General features: G+C 38.8%; 1 protein-coding gene across 5 annotated transcripts in view; it reads left to right on the forward strand.

The window, feature by feature from the left end:
* LOC115212902 (ras-responsive element-binding protein 1) overlaps positions 1-21,958 on the forward strand; it is a 251,127-nt gene that overhangs the window by 80,785 nt on the left and 148,384 nt on the right. For all 5 annotated transcript variants that reach the window (XM_036503908.1, XM_029781710.2, XM_029781713.2 and 2 more), the window contains exon 2: positions 18,636-18,680. In XM_036503908.1, the coding sequence (XP_036359801.1) occupies positions 18,636-18,680 (45 nt within the window). The remainder of the gene's footprint in view (positions 1-18,635; positions 18,681-21,958) is intronic.

Below are 21,958 nucleotides of genomic sequence, written 5' to 3' on the forward strand. Positions count from 1 at the left end.
GTAATCGATTTACCCCCAACCCTTCAAATTTCAGGCCTTATACTTATAGCAGAAAGGATTATTATTATTATTGAGTGAGAGATCAGTGCATACCATTAAAGTGACACTGGGGTAAAATATACGAAGCCCAGTATACCCATCATGACTACTTGTCTGATAAGGGTACACTAGGCACATGCATCACAACCATATGTACGCGACATGGTGATCTCATATCAAGATAAACAGCATATGACCTTGCAGATGGGGCCCAGTTAGAAGTTTCTTCTGGTCGAGTAACCCATCCCGTTCAAAAGGTCCCTGAATAAGGGTTTTTTAAGGATGTTGAACGAGACACCCATGTTTCCAGAGGTAAATTATTCGAACCCCAAAGAATCCTTCTCAACACATTGCTATGAAGCTCCCCCACTACTACTGCTCGTGATCAGAGGTGCACATATCGTCAGCCACTAAGTGACATGCTCAACTTGTTATGGTCAAACAATTGACAAGTAAATCTCGCCGAGGTCGACTTTGCCTTTTTTTTCCTCGAAATGATGAAAGGCAAAGTCGACCTCGGCGAAATTTGAACTCAGAACGTCTGCCGTTACGTTCTGAGTTCAAATTCCGCCGAGGTCGACTTTGCCTTTCATCCTTTCGGGGTCGATAAATTAAGTATCAGTTACGCACTGGGGTCGATGTAATCGACTTAATACCTATGTCTGTCCTTGTTTGTCCCCTCTGTGTGTAGCCCCTTGTGGGTAATAAAGAAATAAGTATTGAGCAGAATATTTGCTGTAGCCCATCTTTTATACCAAGACAAAACAATGTACATGAGAACACTTCTAATCAGTTAAGATGAAAAGCCATGAGAGCCACATACATTCACCTGTGCATATTCACAAATACTTACACACACACACACACAGACATTTTAGTTACACTTGAACGTTATCAGTAACATCAATCAGATGTGTGTCCTTGAGCAAGTTAATTGCCTCTACCTTTGTCAGACTTGCTAACAGCAAAATAGAAGTTGACGACGATGATGATGATGATGATGGTGACGATGCCAATAAAGAAAAGAACAGCCAAAATGAAACGTGAACGAGGTTACCCTAACCTTAACTTTTCTCATTTGAGAGAAATTTAGTTTGACGTTGGAATCGGGTTTAATAATGTCGTCTGTGATGGAATAGAGATAACCATTGAGGTTGAGAATGAAAGGAACGAAAATATACCTACACATACACACACACACAGAACACCAACCCATTTCTTCCTCACACACAAACACACACACACGCAACTGCATACTCATACATCGTTGAGTGTGTGATATTTATTCTAAAAACGCGTTTGCATAATAATAATAATAATAATAATAATAATAATAACAATAACAATAATAATAATAATAATAATAATAATAACAATAACAATAACAATAATAATAATAATAATAACAATAACAATAACAATAATAATAATAATAATAATAACAATAATAATAATAATAATAATAACGATGGTGGCGATAGGTGGAAAGGCTGCATGCTGCAGTCGTTGCAACCACTTTGACTGTGCTGTAAGACAAGCTTTTATGACCAGACAACAATCATGAGACGGTGAGGGGCAAATCAACACTGACCCATTGCTTACCCACACCCAGCAATAAAAAGAGCTGGGTGGAGTTTTTTTACGCTTATTTATTTATTTATGTTTGTTTATATAAAAGAAGACTTTATTGACAAAATTTATTAGTTTTCTTCTCTGTACATTTGTTTTTTTTTTTTTTTAATCTTCATGTCTGAAATGGTTCTAACTTATTGAGATTTGTGGCATAAATTATATTCTCTGAAAATAAATAGAAGCCAAAGGAAAAAAAAAGATGTATGTATGTTTATTTGTGTGCGCGTATGTGTTGCATGTGTGTATATTTGTATATATGTGTGTGTGTGGGGGGGGGGCATGAATGTATTTGTGTATATATGTGTAATTATCTGTGTATGTATATTTATATGTATATATGTGTGTGTGTGTATGTTTATTTGTGTGCATGTGTGTACTGTGTGTGTGTGTGTGTGTGTGTGTATTTGAGTATGTGTGTGTGTAAATTTATTTGTGTGTATGTGTGGGCATGAATGTATTTGTGTATATGTGTGTGTGTGCGTGCATATTTAAATGTGTATGTATATTTATATATATGTTTGTGTGTGTGTGTGTATACATACACAGTGTGTTAAAACCCCTCCTCCCGCCATCATTTAACTTTATTTTTTCCTCTTCTACATTTAAAAAAAAAAATTATTTTCTTTATCCTCTTTCTTTTCCTTTCCACTTAATCGCCTCTCTCTCTTATTTCTCTCATTTCTACGCGTTATACACCCAGAGATTTATCATACATGCATACATAGCTACGTTTGTATTTCTTTATGAAGTGGGTTGGTGACCCTGTCTGTATCTATAAATCACTTATGTGGCTGCATCTCCAGGTTTCGGCATTTTCATATGTATATTCAGGAATTATTTAAAATAAAAAAAAAGCAGCAAAACCAAAGGTTGCATACTTACTTATTGTTTCTCTCGACCAACTGTGATGTTGTTGATAAAATATGTTCTTTGTCTATCTACTTATCGTCTTTGTGATTTTGGATAAAAAGAAAATTATACAAATGAATCCTTCGAATTTAACTAAATTCTATATTTTTATGCAGCTGAAGATTGCTCTACATTTTAAGTTGATGTAATGTTTTCATTGTTCAATTAAATGGAGTCGCATGAAACGATCGTACTGCATTACCTTTGGATATCCTTGTTGCTTATTTTGATTTTATATATATATATAAATTAATCAAAGGACATATACACACACACGACGGGCTTCTTTCAATTTCCATCTACCAAATCCACTCACAAGGCTTTGGTCAGCCCATGGCTATAATAGAAGACGCTTTCCCAAGCTGCCACGCAATGGAAGGTACCCATTCCTTCCTTCCGTCTATTCTCTTTTTTCGTTTGTTCCTTCAACTTCTACCCAGATTCCATTTTCTTTGTATCTTTGGTTGCTACTCCTGGCCGCAACTTCTTCTCTACAGCAAATTGCTAATATACGTATATATACATAATGTGAAATAAACACCGGAGATTCTTTTGCTCAACGCAGAAACTGTAGCAGCTATTAGGGAAGCTCTTCTGTAGCGTCAGCCGATATCGCAGAGTCACAAGCGTTTCACCCCTTACTCTGTATGCTTCACTTGAGTGGGGCAGTGAGGACTCAGCTAGTTTTCACCTATGGAAGTGTTCCACTTGCTGTCTCTTATCAATTATAACCATCTTGACTTACTTTCAGCTGTGCTGCCCATTTCCTTGATGGCTTTGGATTCCAGATATATCTTCTACAGGAAAGTAGGTCTGGAATCCCAAAACGAAAATTTTGTTTTACCAAATACTATTTTGAGAAGCTAGTATCTACAAAACTTCCTCTGTTGTCTCTCTCAGAGGTAACAGCCTTTGCTCTCTCTCTCTCTCTCTTTCTCTCTGTATATGTGTATGTATGTATGTATGTATAAGCTTATTGGCAGTCGTATGATCGTCGGGCGGAACGGTAGTTGTTCCGGTTGTCTACCCACTGAATTCAAGCTACGTTGAGGTCAACTTTGTCTTTCATCCTTTTGGTGGTCGATAAGTAAAGTACCAGTTTTGCCCTGGATCCAATTCCTTGCTTTCTATACTTTTTCTGTCTTCTTGAAGAAATCGTCTAAGGTAAGAGTTGAAGAGGGACGGACTCAGTTAAAAAAAAGTAGTATTAGTATGGTGGGTGGGTGGGAGCATGCGCTGTACCAGCACGTCGCTGCGCCCACTATGTGTTGGTGATTCCCTACTCCTCCTGACGAGTGACATCATTGCGACACTCAGGGTCTGGTTTTGGGTTGTCATTACTGGTGAGGGTTTTGCGAGGTTGGGGTGCAAATCCTAGCTCAACCCCTTTCAGTCGCCTTCTACGATACATAAAGGAAACGTTGGGTCCATTCTTTGACATGTCGGTCCTCACACAGCATTTGAGCAAAGTGAAATGAAGTATTTTGCTCGAGAGCACATAATACACTGTCCGATCTGGGGATCGAATCTACGATCTGATGATCGTGGGAGCAACTCCCTGGACCACGCGCCTTCACTATGTGCGTTTGTGTAACAACTAAAACTCCATATATTAATTAGAGGATTACTAACAAGAATGTCCACTAACTCTCGAGAAACATCCTTTCTACTCCAAACCTCACGACTAATCACTTAGATGTTGTACAAGATAACGCGAGAGCGACATCTCTTTCTGGATGTTGCTTTCCTGGGTAGAACTTAATTTCCATTTAGATCACATTTGGAAGCATAACTCTAGGTTTGGAAGTGGTTTTCCAGTAAATGTTAAACGGTAAATTAAATGATTGTTATTTCTTTGTAACGTTTATGTGATAATTTACCAGTAAAATGTATCAACAGGTGTGTTTTTCTCCTGCGTTTTCATCTAATTTATTTATTTTGTGATGCAGCAAACTGCTTTCACACAACTAGCAATTTGTAATAAAGAAATCAAATTAACACTGAATTAGGTTTTGGTAACTGGAAGTTACAGGGATAACAGTCATACAATGGGCTCTTGGCTTCTCTGACCTCAAAAATCCGTTACTCCGTCTTGTCTCGTTCCAGGCTTGCGGGTTAGAGAGGTTCAACTTAGGGGTTCATCATACACCTATCTGTATACACATATATCCACAAAATTATCAAAATATTATCAACATATTTCAAGGAGGGGGTTTTATCCTTCAAACCCCATTCTCTATTTCTTACATAATTTTATGGGTTTTTTTCGATGGTGACATTTTCCATATATATATATATATATATATATATATATATATATATATATATAAACGTTTTCCCCATATAATATTTTACTTTCTTTTTGAAACTCCGACAAAACTATATAAGATGCCACCCAAGCGCTCAACTACGAGTGCAATGTGTCTAATAGCAGAAACGGTGGTAAGCTAATGAAAGTCATTACATAATTTCTAGCTGTCTTGTCATTTATTTAACACACATACACACGCACATTAGCTATTTCCTCATGCTGTTTTCATGTTAATAGCTAGGAATCCGGACATGGCGGACTTCATCTGTCGTGGCTGCTGAATGGAAAGACAGAGTCAATGACAGCGTCTGCTGAAAATCCCTATGTTGAAAAACAAAACTTGGATACAAGCATGAATGCATGGTGTAGAATTAGTCCCTGCTGTACGTTTGTACGTATGTTCTTTCTCTTAACTTCGAATCAATTTTGACCGGCCACCTGCTTGATATCAAGGTTGTGAAGGAAAGCCTCGTGTTTGTTCATCATTCTTTAAATCATAGGAAGGTCTAACAGGTTTTTATAGTTCCAGATATCGTGATCATTTTTAGTTTATGAATTAAGGATTTGCGTTCTCTCCCCAAGAACCCAAAGTTCAGCCAAATATTCCTCCAGACGGGTTGGTGTGTATCACGTTGCTCCAATAATAGGTAATGTATTTATGAACGTGTGTGCGTTTGAATGTATGTGTATGCATGCATCTATATGTGTTTGTATGAATGTATATGTTTATATTTTTATTTGGACGAAGCCGAGTCTGTGTGCAAAGTAAAACTAATTGACACTTGCAAAACAAAGTGAAACAGACAACAGCAAAAAATAAAAAGGAAAAGAATATTGTTCTTAATTGTATTTCTTATTGTATATCTGTGGTTGTTAAACATGAATTTTGATGTTAGGGACACCATGGTGAGACATTCGAAGAGATTTTCCCCTCCCTCTCTTTCTCTCTCTCTCTCCCCCATCTCACTCCATCTCTCCTCTTACTCCTCTCCTCTTCTTTCTCCCCTTCCCCAGGAGCGGTTGGTGTGCATTACATCACACAATTGAAATTATAACTAAGTAGGAAAAACATCAGCAAACAGTGTATGTACACTATACTCTGTAAAAATAGACGGATGACGATGGAAATAATTGTTCCTATACAACACAGTTCTGAGCTAAGTACACGGATAGTTTAGAGATTGAGAACAAAAACGAACACATGGCTGATGGCACATGAATTCCGACGGTAATATTGACACCAAACCCACTGGTCCCTGTCTACTATAAAAGAAGCATTTAACACACACCAACATCCCTTCGTTTCGAAGGTGTGACTGTGAAGGTCTGAAGGGTCTAGAGACGTTAATGGTGGATTTCAGATTTTATATTTCCAAAGAAACTGCAAGAAATTCATACGAAAGTATGAAATAAAAGAAAAACCTTGAATGGAGGTTAAAACTATAAACCAGTCATGTTTTCAATATAACACACACACACACACACACATTAATTCACAAGAGAAATATCAGAGCAATGACTCAACGGTTGAATGTTCAGCTTCTTGTTATGATACAACACCTTCGTCTGCCTCTTTCCCTCTAATCATTTCGTCTTCTCTTCACCTGGGAACAAACAGTCTTGCTTAACAAAAGCCAACAACAATATCTATTTTAAAGTTCGTTGGTTATTTGGTGAATTTTTCTCTCAGCTGTTGTCACAGTTTTTATAATGGACCCCCCTCCCTCCTTCCCTCTCTCCCTCCATCCCCTCTCTCCCTTTCCCTCTTTCTCCCCCTCTCTCTCCAAGTGATGGCTCGCGTAAGTTCGTTGACTTGTCTGTATGTATTGATAAAGATTACTGTCGTCAGGCAACAGTTAGTACCAGTAATATGCGCCTGTCGGTTCCCCAGTCCCCTCTTACAAATCGTAGCTTTGCGTCATTGTGCGCCCTTCCCACCTTATTTATATTTGTTGTTTTGGATTCTGAGCTTAAATCTCGCTGGGGATCGACTTGTTTTATCGGATACAAGAAAATGAAACTTTGTAGCAAAACTCTGTTCATTCACTCGACTGGACATAATACTCTGCCTCTAAAACTCTGTAATCTCGTGCCTCCTAACCTTATGGTTTCGGCTTCAGTCCCACTGCGCGACACGTGTGTGTGTGTGTGTCCTTGTGTCTGTGTTTGCCCCCCCACACACACACCACCGTTTGATAGTCGGTGTTGGTATGTTTACGTCACTGTAACTTTGTGGTTTGGTAAAAGAAACCCGATAAAATAAGTACCACGCTTTAAAGTAATTAGCACTGGGATCCATTGGGTTCACGAAACATACGCCCTCTCTCCATTTGCCTGCTTGCCTGCCTGCCTCTCTTTCTCTATCTGTCTGTCTGTCGTTCCCCCCCTCTCTCACACACACACACACACAAATCGTGGTCTTCTACATAGAAATCATTATTAAACAGTTTATGTAACTTCTTTTGTTGCCATATTTCTGACGAGTTTAGTAAAATTATCGAATACGGTTTCACTACAGCCAAAAGGCCCACTCTATAGAGACACGGTATTTATTGTTATTTACACATCTGCTGAAAGTCAGCAACTGATATCTCTATAATTCATATCACAGGCGAATGACATTCAATCGCCATCGATCTGATCCTAAGGACAGTTTACATGTGATCGGTGTAATCATACGGTGGAACCACAGTGTAATTGACGAATGTTCAAACAGAGGCGGGCTAAGTTTTCCTAGATTTACTATATAAAGTCGAAATTTTTCGTTGTTGCACCTACTTTAGCTTCTAAATCTGATCTCTGAAGGGTCAGATACATAAAAACCTCATCTCTTTACTGGACAGTATCTACTCCTCTCGGTGACTTTCTCCACATGTTCTGCTACCTATTTAGGATCTTTTCGGTTTGAACGGCAGTTTTTAACATAATTTCTAGGTAACTAAAAAATTTTAAACTTCGTATACTGGTAGAATGTGTTTATAAAACATCTTTTTCTCTTGGCTTTATTGAGAAAATTCTATAGTTTGTAAGATATTTGTTGTTTCTTTTTTCTTCAATTTCTGCAATTTCAACCAATCAGTGACGTCCATTGAGGTAAAAAAAAACATTGTGTCGTATGAATATGTCCCTCGTTTAAGAAACAGATTGGGTTTGGGTTTACTTACATTTGTAAAGAAAAAAAGATACCCTTCCCCCACCCCTAACCCTAACTAACCCTAACCCTAAAACAGATTGAAATGCAATAGATCGATACTAGGGTCATAATTATGGGTGACAATTTCATATGACACCGCTAGAAAAAACTGCCGTTCAAACCGAAAAGATCCCCTATTTAATTATAACAACGCCAAAGAAAGCAAGCAAAATATAACTTCTTGCTCAGAGATAATGCGAAACGAGTGCTTCAGATTTGAAATCACTTTCTCAGGCGTCACCTCTCAATGAAAACAAATCCTGACACTAGGACATTTGGGGGACACATCCCTGCAAACTCTGCAAACATTTTGTCCATCAGTATGGGAGAATTTCCTGTGTAAGTTGTCGTCTGTTTACCCACAGACAGGTTGACCTAGATCAGTTAGTTCGCTGCCATCTTTTCACAAAGTTTATTTGTATGCATAAATGTGTTGTATGTGTGTGTATAATTTGTAAGAAAGCTTTTTATAGTTGAAGACCTACATACATTTTCAGTGTGCAATTTCCATTAAAAAAGATTTTTATTTTGACGCAAACAATGAGGTTATAAATTTGATAAGGAATATTTAAAGTCGTTCTTTGAAATGAAAGCAATCATCAGATAAATACGTTTGTGCTTCGTTGAATCTTTACCGCTCTGCTGTGTTGTGTCCCACATCAGTTTATGGCGATGTAACAGGTGTATGCGTGTGTGTTTGTGCTCTCTCTCTCTCCTCTCTCTCTCTCTCTCCATATACATATATATATATAAATATGCGTGTGTGTGTGTGTATTAAGAGGGAGGCGAGCTTATTATTTCTTCTGTTTATTCAGCCAAGTATTAACAATTCAAAGTCACTTCTACATCATTGTGAGCGAGACAAGATGGATGCCAAGCAAAGTAAGGCTTCAGAGGGTAATTACGGTAAATGTGTGTTCATTAAATGGATCGCAGGTTGGGGATTGTGAAAGAAAAACGAAAGCTCTTTATCATCGTTGACATTGCCATCTCCTGCCTAATAAAACTCTGCCATCTCTTGGATGAACAAAACTGGGTTCACAATTTTCAGGACAGTCAACTTTTCAGCCTTCCATTATTTAAAAAAAATTTTAACCATTGCCTTCATTCTGTCGATGATTGTATCCCAGAAGATTTAGTCTCTGTCTTTGGTCAGTTATTCTCTTTATTTCTTTCCATCTTTGGTCACATTCTCCCCATTCTCTCTCTCTCTCTCCATCGTCTCTCTTTCTCACATGTTCTCTTCAAAAAGTATTTGAGACATAAATCAAATGATTCCTATCGAAAATGAATTCCGTCTTCGCTTTTTAATGAATTGATTGATTCCCCTACAGAGACTCATCCCCACCCCAATGCAAACTGATGAAGGGGGAGTATACTCCACCCCTTTCACACCCTTTTAACACACAAAAAGGTCTTAACTCGCTGCTGCGTGCCAAAGAAACTCATGCCATTATGTAAAGTCTTCAATGACTTGTTGTTTCTGTTGTGTGGTACCTATTTTACAGCTAGTTGGACTGGGGTACTAGAAAGTTAAACGTTGTCTTTGAAGATGGCAGTAGCGCTTGCGATGAGGTACGAACCACATACCTTTCAGTTTATAGTTCTATACGCTATCAACTCGGCCACCCATGCTCTTTATTCCTGGCGAATAGACAGGGAAATGTTTATCTCGTGGTTGTTGGTGGTTATTGATGATGTCGGCGAAGAGAAATAGAATGCTGCAGTGTTTACAACTGGATGACAATGAAAATAATGCTGGAGGGGTTAGCAGGAGTATTACGAGTAGTAGTAGTAGTAGTAGTTGTAGCAGCAGCAGCAGTTGTTGCTAGTGTGATCGTTATCTTTGTTGTGAAGGCCGCGTGGCTTAGAGGTTAGGGTATTCGGCTCGCGATCGTAAAGTGGTGAGTTCGATTCCCGGCGACGCGTCGTGTCCTTGAGCAAGACACTTTATTTCACGTTGCTCTAGTCCACTCAGCTGGCAAAAATGAGTTGTACCTGTAATTCAAAGGGGGCCAGCCTTGCCACATTCTGCGTCACGCAGGAATCTCATTGAGAACTGTTAATGGTACGCGTGTCTAAAGAAAAAAAAATATGGAGGTATTTGATAATGCAGTCTGGAATAAAAAAGACAGGATGATCATGGCTGGAATGGTTTTAATCATATTTATTAAGGTACGACTCTTACTAAGCAACCACGTTTGATACCGCGGTACAGACTTTGTTTTTGTCACGGGGATCAACAGATTTCACCAAGGGGACTTCATAAGGCAAAGATCGACATCGTTGGTGCCAACAATGGCGTTTGTTACATTACATCAAGGTATTAGAACAACAAGGAATCTACTATAGAAAGGAAAGTGGTTTGTATCGCCATCTTCACTTATTTGTTGTTGTTATTTAAACTGAAATTCTTAACGGCATTTCGTTTGTCTTTACGTTCCGAGTTCAAATTCCGCCGAGGTCGACTTTGCCTTTCACCCTTTCAGGGTCGATGAAATAAATACCAGTTGAGTACTGGGGTCGATGTAATCGACTGTGCTCCTCCTCCGAACTTTATGGCCTATAATAGAAAGGATTATTATTTTGTTTTCATTGAAGTATGGTCGGAAAGTCAAGTAGTAGAAATAATGATTATATTGAATGGGAAGAAGAAAACGGAGAATGTTTCATAGAAATTTCAGTCTTTCTTAGCAAACCAGCGTGACGAAGGTTTTATAAGTTGCCTTCTTTGAATTAATCATTATTACCTAAAATAGAACGAACTCACAGCTTAGATAGCTCTCTCTCTCACACACACACACTTTCTCTTTCACACAGAAGCGCGCGCGCGCACTTAAGCGTTCAGTTTTCTGTCGCTCCATCTCTCCCACTGTCTCGTTACTTCCCTCTCGCACTCTTTCATTTTTCCTCTTCCTGCACCCCCACCGCTATAAATCCTATCTACTCTCCTCCCCCCTCTCCCTCTCTTCAACAAGTAATGACGTTCAATGGCCTTTTATACAGGAGATGGCCGCCAAGACAACAACGCTCCCATCTTACTTATGACTACTTTCATACAATGCTATATACAGACTTATTAACGTGGCTACAGTATGAAGTCTCATCTCTCTCATTGTCGGCTGGAAAACAATAACAATAATTACGGCTACAAAACCCCCAACGAAAGCTGAAATGTATCCGCGCGCGCGTATGTGTGTGTGTGTGCGGAGAGGGGGCGGATATGCCATTGATATAAAGGCATTTATTTGTTGATTGGGTCATTTAGTTTTTCACAAATGAACATTAGTTATTTTTCGGGGCAGTTAAAGCCTTTCGTCATTTTACGCGGAAACGCGAGGCTTTAGCCGTGTCCGTTGCATGGAATTGGCCAAAAGAAATCTACGGATGTATTCTGCAACAGTCGAAAACAAACCAGTATTAACACGCAAATAATTGATGTGTGTTCTTTTATTCTTTTTGTTTTTTCTTTCACTTGTTTCGGTCATTAGATTGCGACCACGCTGGGGCACTACCTAGAAGAATTTTTTTCTTTTTTGTCGAACGAATGGATTAATCCCCAGTACATTTTTAAAATCTGGTACTTATTCTACCGGCCTTTTGCTGAACCGCTAGTTATGGGATGTAAACACACCAACACCGGTTGCCAAGCGGTGGTGGACACACACACACACACACACACACACACATGTATATAGATATACGACGGGCTTCTTTCAGTTTCCGTCTACCAAATCCACTCACAATGCTTTGGTCGACCCGAGGTTATAATAGAAGACAGTTACCCAAGGTGTCACGCAATGGGACTGAACCCAGAATCGTGTAGTTGGCTAGCAAACTTCTTACCATACAGCCAGTATAAATGTTGGTTGGTTGGTTGGTTTGTAAAGTCGCGTTTTACATTCCATAGAGAGGAGGAGGAGGAGGTAGTGTAAAAGAGGTTCAGAATGAGTACACATACTAGGCTTGATGGCGAGCAATGAGTAAAGAAAAACTACTTACACAGTGGGATAGAAAGAACCATAGAGATAAAGAAAACAGAGAGGGAATAAACGACGGAGTAGACATTTATTTTCTTGAAATTTATTTAAAGGCAATAAATATAATTCTTTTGAAAATTAGTTTTCATTTCATCACTTAGTACCAGCACCAAGAAATTTGGTAAAAATGAAATTATATTTGTTGTATGTATGTATGTCATGTTTCCTGATATTACCCTTGGTGGCAAAACTATATTTTAAAATTACTCTTTATAATAATTCGCATACAGAGGTTTCAAATGACCACCTTAAAAAGAAAAAAAATATTATACATAATGGAATAAGCAGGAGAAGAGGAGACACGTGGGACAGAAAGTCGAAAGAAGAGGTCACAGTATGTGCGACGAAAGAACTTTGATCCCTGCGTATATATGCAGGCATGCTGGGATATATGCCCCCCGCCACCACCGTATGTCTGTTTCTCTGTGTCTCTTTCTAAATACACCATTCTCTACATAAGCGACATTGTTATGAAAACAGTCGTTCGAAGACATTAGTCATTTCTTTGATAGGCTTAAAACATTATTATTATTATTGAGTGAGAGAGCAGTACATGCCATCAAAATGACACTGGGGTAAAATATACGAAGCCCAGTATACCCATCATAACTACCCGTCTGATAAGGGTATACTAGGCATATGCATCACAACCATATGTACGTGACATGGTGATCTCATATCAAGATAAACAGCACATGACCTTGCAGGTGGGGCCCAGTTGAAATTTTCTTCTGGTCGAGTAACCCATCCCGTTCAAAAGGTCCCTGAATAAGGGTTGTTTAAGGATGTTGAACGAAACCCCCATGTTACCAGAGGTGAATTATTCAAACCCCAAAAAATCTCTCTAAACACATGGCTATGAAGCTCCCCCACTACTTCTGTTCGTGATCAGAGGTGCACATATCGTCAGCCACTAAGTGACATGCTCAAATGGTTAAGATCAAACAACTGACAAGTAAATCTGTGGTATTGAGCAGAATATTTGCTGTAGCCCATCTTTTCTACCAAGACAAAACAATGTACATGATAACACTTCCGATCAGTTAAGATCAGAAGCCATGAGAGCCACTGTCTGGTACTGCATCAGAGCACTTATTATTATTATTATTATTATTATTATTATTATGATGAAAACTCACAGCTTATATTAATGGGTATGGTGGAAAGTGTCAGCTGTCCACAGCTGCAGACTAAGGTGACACTTGTTTACTGGTCATGCTTCATGAACCATAAGGCGGCGAGCTGGCAGAAACGTTAGCACGCCGGGCGAAATGCTTACCGGTATTTCGTCTGCCTCTACGTTCTGAGTTCAAATTCCGCCGAGGTTGACTTTGCCTTTCATCCTTTCGTGGTCGATAAAATAAGTACCAGTTACGCACCGGGGTCGTTATAACCGACTTAATCCGTTTGTCTGTCCTTGTTCGTCCCCTCTGTATTTAGCCCCTTGTTGTGGGTAGTAAAGAAATAGGTATTTCGTCTGCCGCTACGCTCTGAGTTCAAATTCCGCCGAGGTCGACTTTGCCTTTCATCCTTTCGGGGTCGATAAATTAAGTACCAGTTACGCACTGGGATCGATGTAATCGACTAGTCCCCCCTCTCCAAATTTCAAGCATTGTACCTATAGTAGAAAGGATTATTATTATTATTATTAATTTTTCGTTGTATTATCACGAGCATAAGTCGTTACTCGCTCAACTCCCCGTCCCTCACCTCTTTTTCAAACACGCTTAAACAAAAACGACGATGATAATGATGAGGATGATGATAATAATGGAATTCCGTTTTAATAACAACCCTTAAAAGCCCTAAGTAGGTGTAGTCATGTGTGGCATGTCATTTCAAGTGTGTCGACACATTGAGCTTCTTTTTAACGTCTTCGTTGTTAGCTGTACATCTGCTACCACATCACTGCTCCTTCTCTTCCTCCTCCTCCATCTCTTGCCTCGCCCCACTTCCTCGGTTCTCTCTCCTCGCCTGGTTGTTTCATTTGCTGGCTGGCTTGCTGGCCGACCGAACTGCTTCATAAATTATTATAATTTCGAACTTTCAAAACAAAATACTATAATTTCTACCGATATTTTTTTTTTTTTTGTTTTTTATTTTTCGTTCTGTTCGAGAGAGAGAGGGGGGTATGGTGATGTAAAGAGGAAAAAAAAAAGAAATCAAAACGTGAATACAAGTATATCTTTTTATTAATATTTTGCTGAAGCAAGGGAGTGACTTAAGGGCTGAGAGCTTTGTCCGTTGGCACTTATATACGGCATGGATGTGTAGTAAGAAGCTTGTTTCCCAACCTCCTAGTTCCGGGTTCAGTACCATTGCACCTTGGTCCAGTGTCTTCTATTACAGCCTCAGGTTGACCAAAGCCTTGTGAGTGGATTTGGTTGACGGAAACTGAAGGAAGCCCGTCGTGTGTGTGTGTGTGTGCTTGTCTCCACCGCCGCTTGACAGCCATAACTTAACGGTTTGGCAAAAGAACCGGTAGAATAAGTGCTAAGCTTAAAAAAAAAAACGCGCTGAGATCGATTCGTTCGATTAAGAAATTCTTCAGTGCGGTGCTCTATCATGGCCGTAGTCTAATGACTGAAATAAGTACAAGATAAAAAAAAGGATTAACGGACAAATTATTTGAAGAAGAATAAATATATATAAAATGTTAATTTAATTTATCTGAAAACAAACTGTAGCCAGCAGTTATTTTCGTTGAAGCACCAGATTTCATAACGTTTCCGGAAATATGCACTGAGGAAAAAAAAAAAGAAAACGTGGCCGTCATTTGCAAGCGGGTATGACCTGGTGACACGTACCATATTTTCGTTAATTGTTTTAAGTACCTGTGGAGTCGTAAATAGATGTAGACGGCTTTAGAGAAGAGAGCTGCACCAGCAGGATTTTCTGTTCTTTCAGTTGAGCTGACAGGAGCAATGTGAAATGAGATACCTTGCTCAAGAATACAATTTCTTTACATGGCCGCCCAGTAATCGAACCCACGACATTATCATCGTGAGCTCAGCGCTATAGCAACTAGGGCACGCGCCATCCTTCATCATATCTCTCTCACACACACACACGACTCTTGGTAATTTTGCGTTCGATCAAAGTTCAGTGTTTATCTTTCCAAGAAATCACTAAAACGCCAGTAACATAATACGGATTTAATTTATGCCATCGTTCTCTACAAATACCAGTAAGATAATATAAGGTTGATTCAGTGGACGACAATTTCTCTTGCAATTAACGCTAGTTTTTGTCCTTAAATCCCAAATCTAGATTATCTGTTTCGGCCACGGGAAAAATATTAATGATTTCAAATTTTTGGCACAGCATGTTCAGGGGAGGCAGTGAGTCGATTAGATTGACCCCCAGTGTTCAACTGGTACTTAATTTATCGGTCCCGAAAGAATGTAAAGCAAAGTCGACTTCCGCGGAATTTGAACTCAGAACGTAACATCAGACGAATGTCGCTAAATATTTTGTCCGGTATGCTAACGGTTTTGCCAGTTCGTCGTCTTAGGCGAAATATTAATATTAATAGCCTAGCAACAGATGTTAGTATTTTTGTTTGATATGAATTAATCATTAATTATAATTATTCTTTTCTGTCAACTGATGGACAAATCGGGAAAGAATTTGTGACATTTATTTTTTATCACAAAGAATGGACGTACAAAACTTGCATTAAATATTGCTATGAGTTTTCTTCATAGCAATTTGTCGGCCGCCATTTGTCGTCGTCTTTTTACACCATTTCTCGTCGCCCGCCATTTGTCGTCGTCTTTTTTCAATAACCTCGTGTTTCCTTCAAATGATAAATGCAGCGTGTTTTGTTTCTAGGCTCTACTACGGTTTGTAGCTTCAAATTTGTAGTCATCGTTACATAAACATCATATCTGTATATATACAATCTCTTTATGGAGAGGAAATGAGGGGCCAATCGGTCTTGTGCTGGGATTATGTTAGGGGCTGACTATCCTCTTTCAAGTTGCTCAGTCCGTGCACCTGGCAAAAATGAGTTGTACCTGCATTTCAAAGAGCCAGCCGTATCATTATGTCATACACAGAATCTGAAGGAGATTCGACGTGACACATTCCGTGTCACGTTGAATCTCTCCGAAAACTACGTTGAAGGTTCGCGTGTCTGGAGTACTCAGCCACTTCTATGTTAATTTTCACGAGTTGGCAGTTCCCTTGATTTACTCCTTAAACATCCACTATCATGTAAAGGCTTCAGTAAACTGGATAGAACAATTTGTATATAAATTTTGATTGACAGCTAGTTTTTTTCGCGAGCTCTAGGACATATCAGGCCGTCTGCCCGGTTTGCATGGCGTCCTCTGAAGGGGATGCCGGTCCGTTGTAGGCAAGCAATTTTGAGGGAAGGAACAAGTCGATTGCATCGACCCCAAACGTAGCTGGTACCTTATTTTATCAATTCCGAATGGATGAAAAGCAAAGCTAACCTTGGCGGGATTTGAACTCAGAACGTAAAGAGCCTGAATAAAATATTAGTGATAATTTTTTCTGACCCACTAAAGACCATATTGGAGCACCACCTTGTAGAACGAATCGCCTCGAGTACATTTTTTTCTTTTAAAGCCTAGTATTTATTCTATAGGCCCTTTTTGCCGAACCACTAGATTAAGGGGATGTAAACACAGCAACATCAGTTGTCAAACGGTGACACACACACACATACGACGGGCTTCTTTCAGTTTCTGTCTTCCAAGTCCACTCACAAGGCTTTGGTTGGCCCGAGGCTGTAGCAGAAGACGCTTACTCAAGGTACCACGCAGTGGAACTGAATTCAGAACCATGTGGTTGGCAAGCAAACTTACATAAATCTGTAGGTTTTTAATCAGCTCTATTCAGTTGTCTTCTTCGTCTTTTCAACACCCGCCATCACCGCCTTTTTCATTAACCTCTCCTTTTGGATCGTTATCAAGTTTTTCATCTTAATCCGTCTCTCCGACTCCTTTCCGTCTTCATTCTCCCCTTTACTTTCTTCTTCGCTCAAACCTCCTCCCTCTCCCTCTCTTTTCTGTTTTTAATGTTTCTCTCTCTCACTCTCTCTCTCTCTCGCTCATGTCCCTACTTTCTCCCCTTTTTACCTCCTTCCTTTCTTTTCTCCTTTTCCCTTATGTTGTTTGTGTTTGCTTTCAACGTTCCACTTGACTCTTACTCAATTACTTAAGCCTTCCACACAAACACACACGTGTGTGTGTTTGTGGTTTATAAAGACGAGAAAAACCACTCAATATAGATTATTCTTTTATTCCAGTCATTTGACTGCGGTCATACTGGAGCACCACCTTAAGGGATTTTAGTCGAACAAATTGACCCCAGGACTTATTCTTTGTAAGCTTAGTACTTATTCTATCGGTCTCTTTTGCCGAACCGCTAAGTTACGGGGATATAAACACACCAACATCGGTTGTCAAACGATGTTGGGCGGGGTGGGAGACAAACACACACATATATAATGGAGACAGTACTCCGAATATAGTACAACTGTCTTTTTTTGTGCTCCATTATGAGCTAAGGAGTAATAAAAATTATTTGTAGAAGATAAAAATTTTCAGTTGTCAATACTTTACATCCGAGAAACGAAATCGTACTTAGTGATTTATAAGACTTGGATGATAATATTAAGGGGTTGGACTTACACAAAAGGCCATTGAGGTCCCGAGGGACCCCCTCTTATTCTTGCGCATTTCTGCACTATCCATAAAGAAATATTTTTTTAATCTTAAGGCGGCGAGCTGGCAGAAACGTTAGCACGCTGGCCGAAATGCTTAGCCGTATTTCGTCTGTCGCTACGTTCTGAGTTCAAATTCCGCCGAGGTCGACTTTGCCTTTCATCCTTTCGGGGTCGATAAATTAACTACCAGTTACGTACTGTGGTCGATATAATCGACTTAATCCGTTTGTCTGTCCTTGTTTGTCCCCTCTGTGTTTAGCCCCTTGTGGGTAGTAAAGAAATGGGTATTTCGTCTGCCGCTACGTTCTGAGTTCAAATTTGTTATTTGGACTTAAGATATATTAGATGGGAAGATAAGGTAGAACGGTCGGTAGGTTGTCTGTTCGCTACTACATAATCGCGCGCGCGCACACACGCACACACACAGGCATGCTCGCACAATTATTATATATGTGTGTGTGAGTTTATGTTCAGTTATAGTAAAAACAATAACAAGAATATTATTGACAGTGACTTCGAAATATCGGCCATCGTCTGACGATGGTGTAACTGGCCGAAATTTCGAAGTCACTGTCAGTAATATTCTTGTTTAAGAATGAATATATATATATATATATATAAGTTTTGCCCAATTTCCTGTGTCCACCAGGATGTTGTTATATAAACAAGAGAACAGGATTTGCTGCAGGTTGTAATACGATCCTTTGTTTGATGTTGTCTTACCGTAATTAGCTTTAGTTTGATGTATTCCGTTGGATTTGATGTGATTTAGTTTTAATTTCTTCCTGTTTTTTTTTTTCCTTCTCATTTTAGATTTCAATCGGAAAAAAAGTCCTGATGCATCCACACAAGATCAAAGTAAGTACATTATTATTCTATTCCGTGTTTTGTTTTGCTCCTCCTCTCAGTAAATGCCTTGTCGCCATTTTGGATAAATTTGTTTCGTTTGTTTTTCTCTTAGACGATAAGCTCTTAACAAATCCTCCAACTTATTCAATCGCAACTAAACAAACATTAAACTTGGATTGTCTTACGTTTCTCTTTACGCTCGCTCCTTCTTTAATGCCCCACCCTCTATTTCTAAAACAAAAAATTATGAAAAAATTAATACAATGGTAATTTCGCATGGAAAAAAGAAATTTACTATCGATTTTTAAGTATTTTTTACAAATTTTAAAATGCTGTCAGGCTTAAAAAAAAGAACAGCCATTAAAATATTGCTATTTCATTGTAGTTATTGACAATATTCTAATATCCTGTTTGCCAACTTACATTGTTGATAAAAGACAGAAGGTGCCTAAAATGGTTAGGAATTAACCCTTTGACAGAAAATTTTGGTTTAGTTATTCAGAGTTGGTATGACTGTAATACAAGTTTAGCCAAAAGTCACCTGACAGTAAATCAACACCATTCCAAGATTAAAGCAAAAAATTATTTTATATGAGACTTCGCTAATAGACAAATGTTGAAATCCCCCGCCCCAAAAAGGTGATTTTTAACTTACAGCGTTTAATTTGTGGCATTCCGTCAGTTGCGACGACGACGGTTCCAGTTGATCCGATCAACAGGACAGCCTGCTCGTGAAATTAACGTACAAGTGGCTGAGCACTCCACAGACACGTGTACTCTTAGCGTAGTACTCGGGGTGATTCAGCATGACACAGAGCGTGGCAAGGCCGGCCCTTTGAAATACAGGTAGAACAGAAAGAGGAAGAAAGTGTGAGAGAAAGTTGTGGTGGAAGAGTACAGCAGGGCTCACCACCACCCCCTGCCTGAGCCTTGTGGAGCTTTAGGTGTTTTCGCTCAAACACTCACAACGCCCGGTCTAACCACTGGGCCATTGCGCCTCCAGAGCATTCAATTATTAAACATTCATAATTAGAATGAATAAATAAAATCGAATATTAAGTATTTATGGAATTTTGATTTACTGTCGGGTGACTTTTGGCCAAACCTGTATATAGCAGAAAGTCTTTTTGGTTAGACATTCCAGCGTGTTTGACATTTAGCTTATTTATTTTTCTAATTTTGATCTTAGAAATATCTGAGATCAATCATTTCATTGGAAGTCAATAACCGCAAATCAAAAATATTTGTTAGCTGCATTTCTTCGTTGATTTTTAAAAAATTACTTAATTACACAAGACTAATTATCCCTGCCAATTTTTTGAAGAAGAAAAAATATTTTATTCATAAAATAATTGATTTATTAGTGTTTTTTTTAAAATTTTGTTTAAAAATGCATTAACATAAAGTACATCAATGAAATCTATAGTAGTAATAATAATAATTGGTATACTCAGCTTCGTATATTTTACCCCAGTGTCACTTTGATGGCATGCACTGCTCTCTTAATAATAACAATTGTAAGTTAAGTTCATCCAGGTAGAAGGGTATTGGAAGTGCCTTTTATATTTGCAAACTCTCCCAGACTGGTGAGATTAATGCGGCTGATGTCCAGCTTGAACACTTACAGGTCAATGGTTACGGGCAAAACGTGGGCTGGGAGTGAACTCGCGTTAAATACACTCATACACTAGATGTGGTTGCTAGCTTCACAGCAACCTGCATTGAATTGATCTAAAGGCATTCGATCGACCCATCCATAACCATCATGCCTTTAATGTGCCCTTGTCTTTATATAACAAGACAGTGTACGAATTTGAAGAAGATTTGGCTGCTATTTATAGCGGCGATCTTATAATGCTTCCCTCGTTACCTTGGTGGTGCTAAACAACCAGTTTTGAATAATAAACCTTATAAATATGGCTTATAGTACATAATAGCCATAAAACGAAACACTTAACAATCATTATATCTGTCCTTCAGGAGACTCTAAGCTATACAAAACTTCCACAATTCCAAATTAAACGAGAAAAATAAAGAAAACGACCTCTATGTCATTATCCGTTGTGCTACTCTGTCAGCCTCTGAAAAAACTCGACTAATATTGCTATTCGACCATAACTGGTTTTCTTTGCCCACAAATTACTCTCTGTAATTATATATCCTTGAGAAAAGCGAATTGCTTTTAAGCTTGGTCTTTCTACGCAGTGTCGTTTCTTCTGTCTACTCACGTTTGTCTTCTAATAGAGATATTTTAACTATTGGGCGAGACTGTTATATAAAACAGACTCGTAAATATATATAGATATATATTGATATATATACATATATAGGTCAATAACCGGTGAGACAGTTACACTCAACTGCGGTGCTATATCGAATAGCTTCAGGATGGAAATATTTATAAACATCTTATCGATATGTTCTGCTGAGCTGCTTTGATTGCATTTAAGCAGGTGTAGCTATCTATTTTATTTTTTTAAAGACTGCAGTCTTTTCCTTCAGTCTCTCTCTCTCTCTTCCTCCTTCTCACAGAGCTTAGTAATTATTTATGCAATAGCTCGCATTTTGTCAACGATTTTGGTGTATAATAATAAGGGTTTCAAATTTTGGCACAAGGCCAGCAATTTCAGACATCCACCCCAGTTATCAACTGGTACTTATTTTATCGCCCCTGAAAGGATGAAAGGCAAAGTTGACCACGGCAGGATTTGAACTCAGAACGTAAAGATGGGCGAAACACCGCCAAGCATTTTGTCCAGCGTGCTAACCATTCTGCCCGCTCGCCGCCTTCTTTATAATAATAATAATAATAATAATAATAATGATAATAATATCATCTTGATATGAGATCACCATGTTGCGCTCATATAGTTGTGATGCATGTGTCTGGTGTACCCTTATCAGACGGGTAGTCGTGATAGGTATACTGGGCTTCGTATATTTTACCCCAGTGTCACGTTGATGGCATGCACGGCTCTCTCACTCAATAATAATAATAGTAATAATAATAATTTCTATTAAAGGCATAAGGCTTGAAATTTGGGGTAATAATAATAATATTTTCTTTACCAATCATTAAAGGTTCACAAAAAGTAAACAGGGTGGTTCATGGGATTACCTGAGAGAGTGTGGAATGAAGAAAATAAATTCCAATCAACGAATAGTTTCCCTAAAAAAAAAGAGACTTCCGGGGTCCATTCGTGGGATTAACTGACAAAATAAACAAGGTCACCTTGACCACGAAAGCAAGTGCCCTTTTGTACATGTTGCCCTCCTTCAATCTTTAG

This window comes from Octopus sinensis, linkage group LG6 (assembly GCF_006345805.1).
Source record: "Octopus sinensis linkage group LG6, ASM634580v1, whole genome shotgun sequence".
Classification (NCBI taxonomy): Eukaryota; Metazoa; Mollusca; class Cephalopoda; order Octopoda; family Octopodidae; genus Octopus; species Octopus sinensis.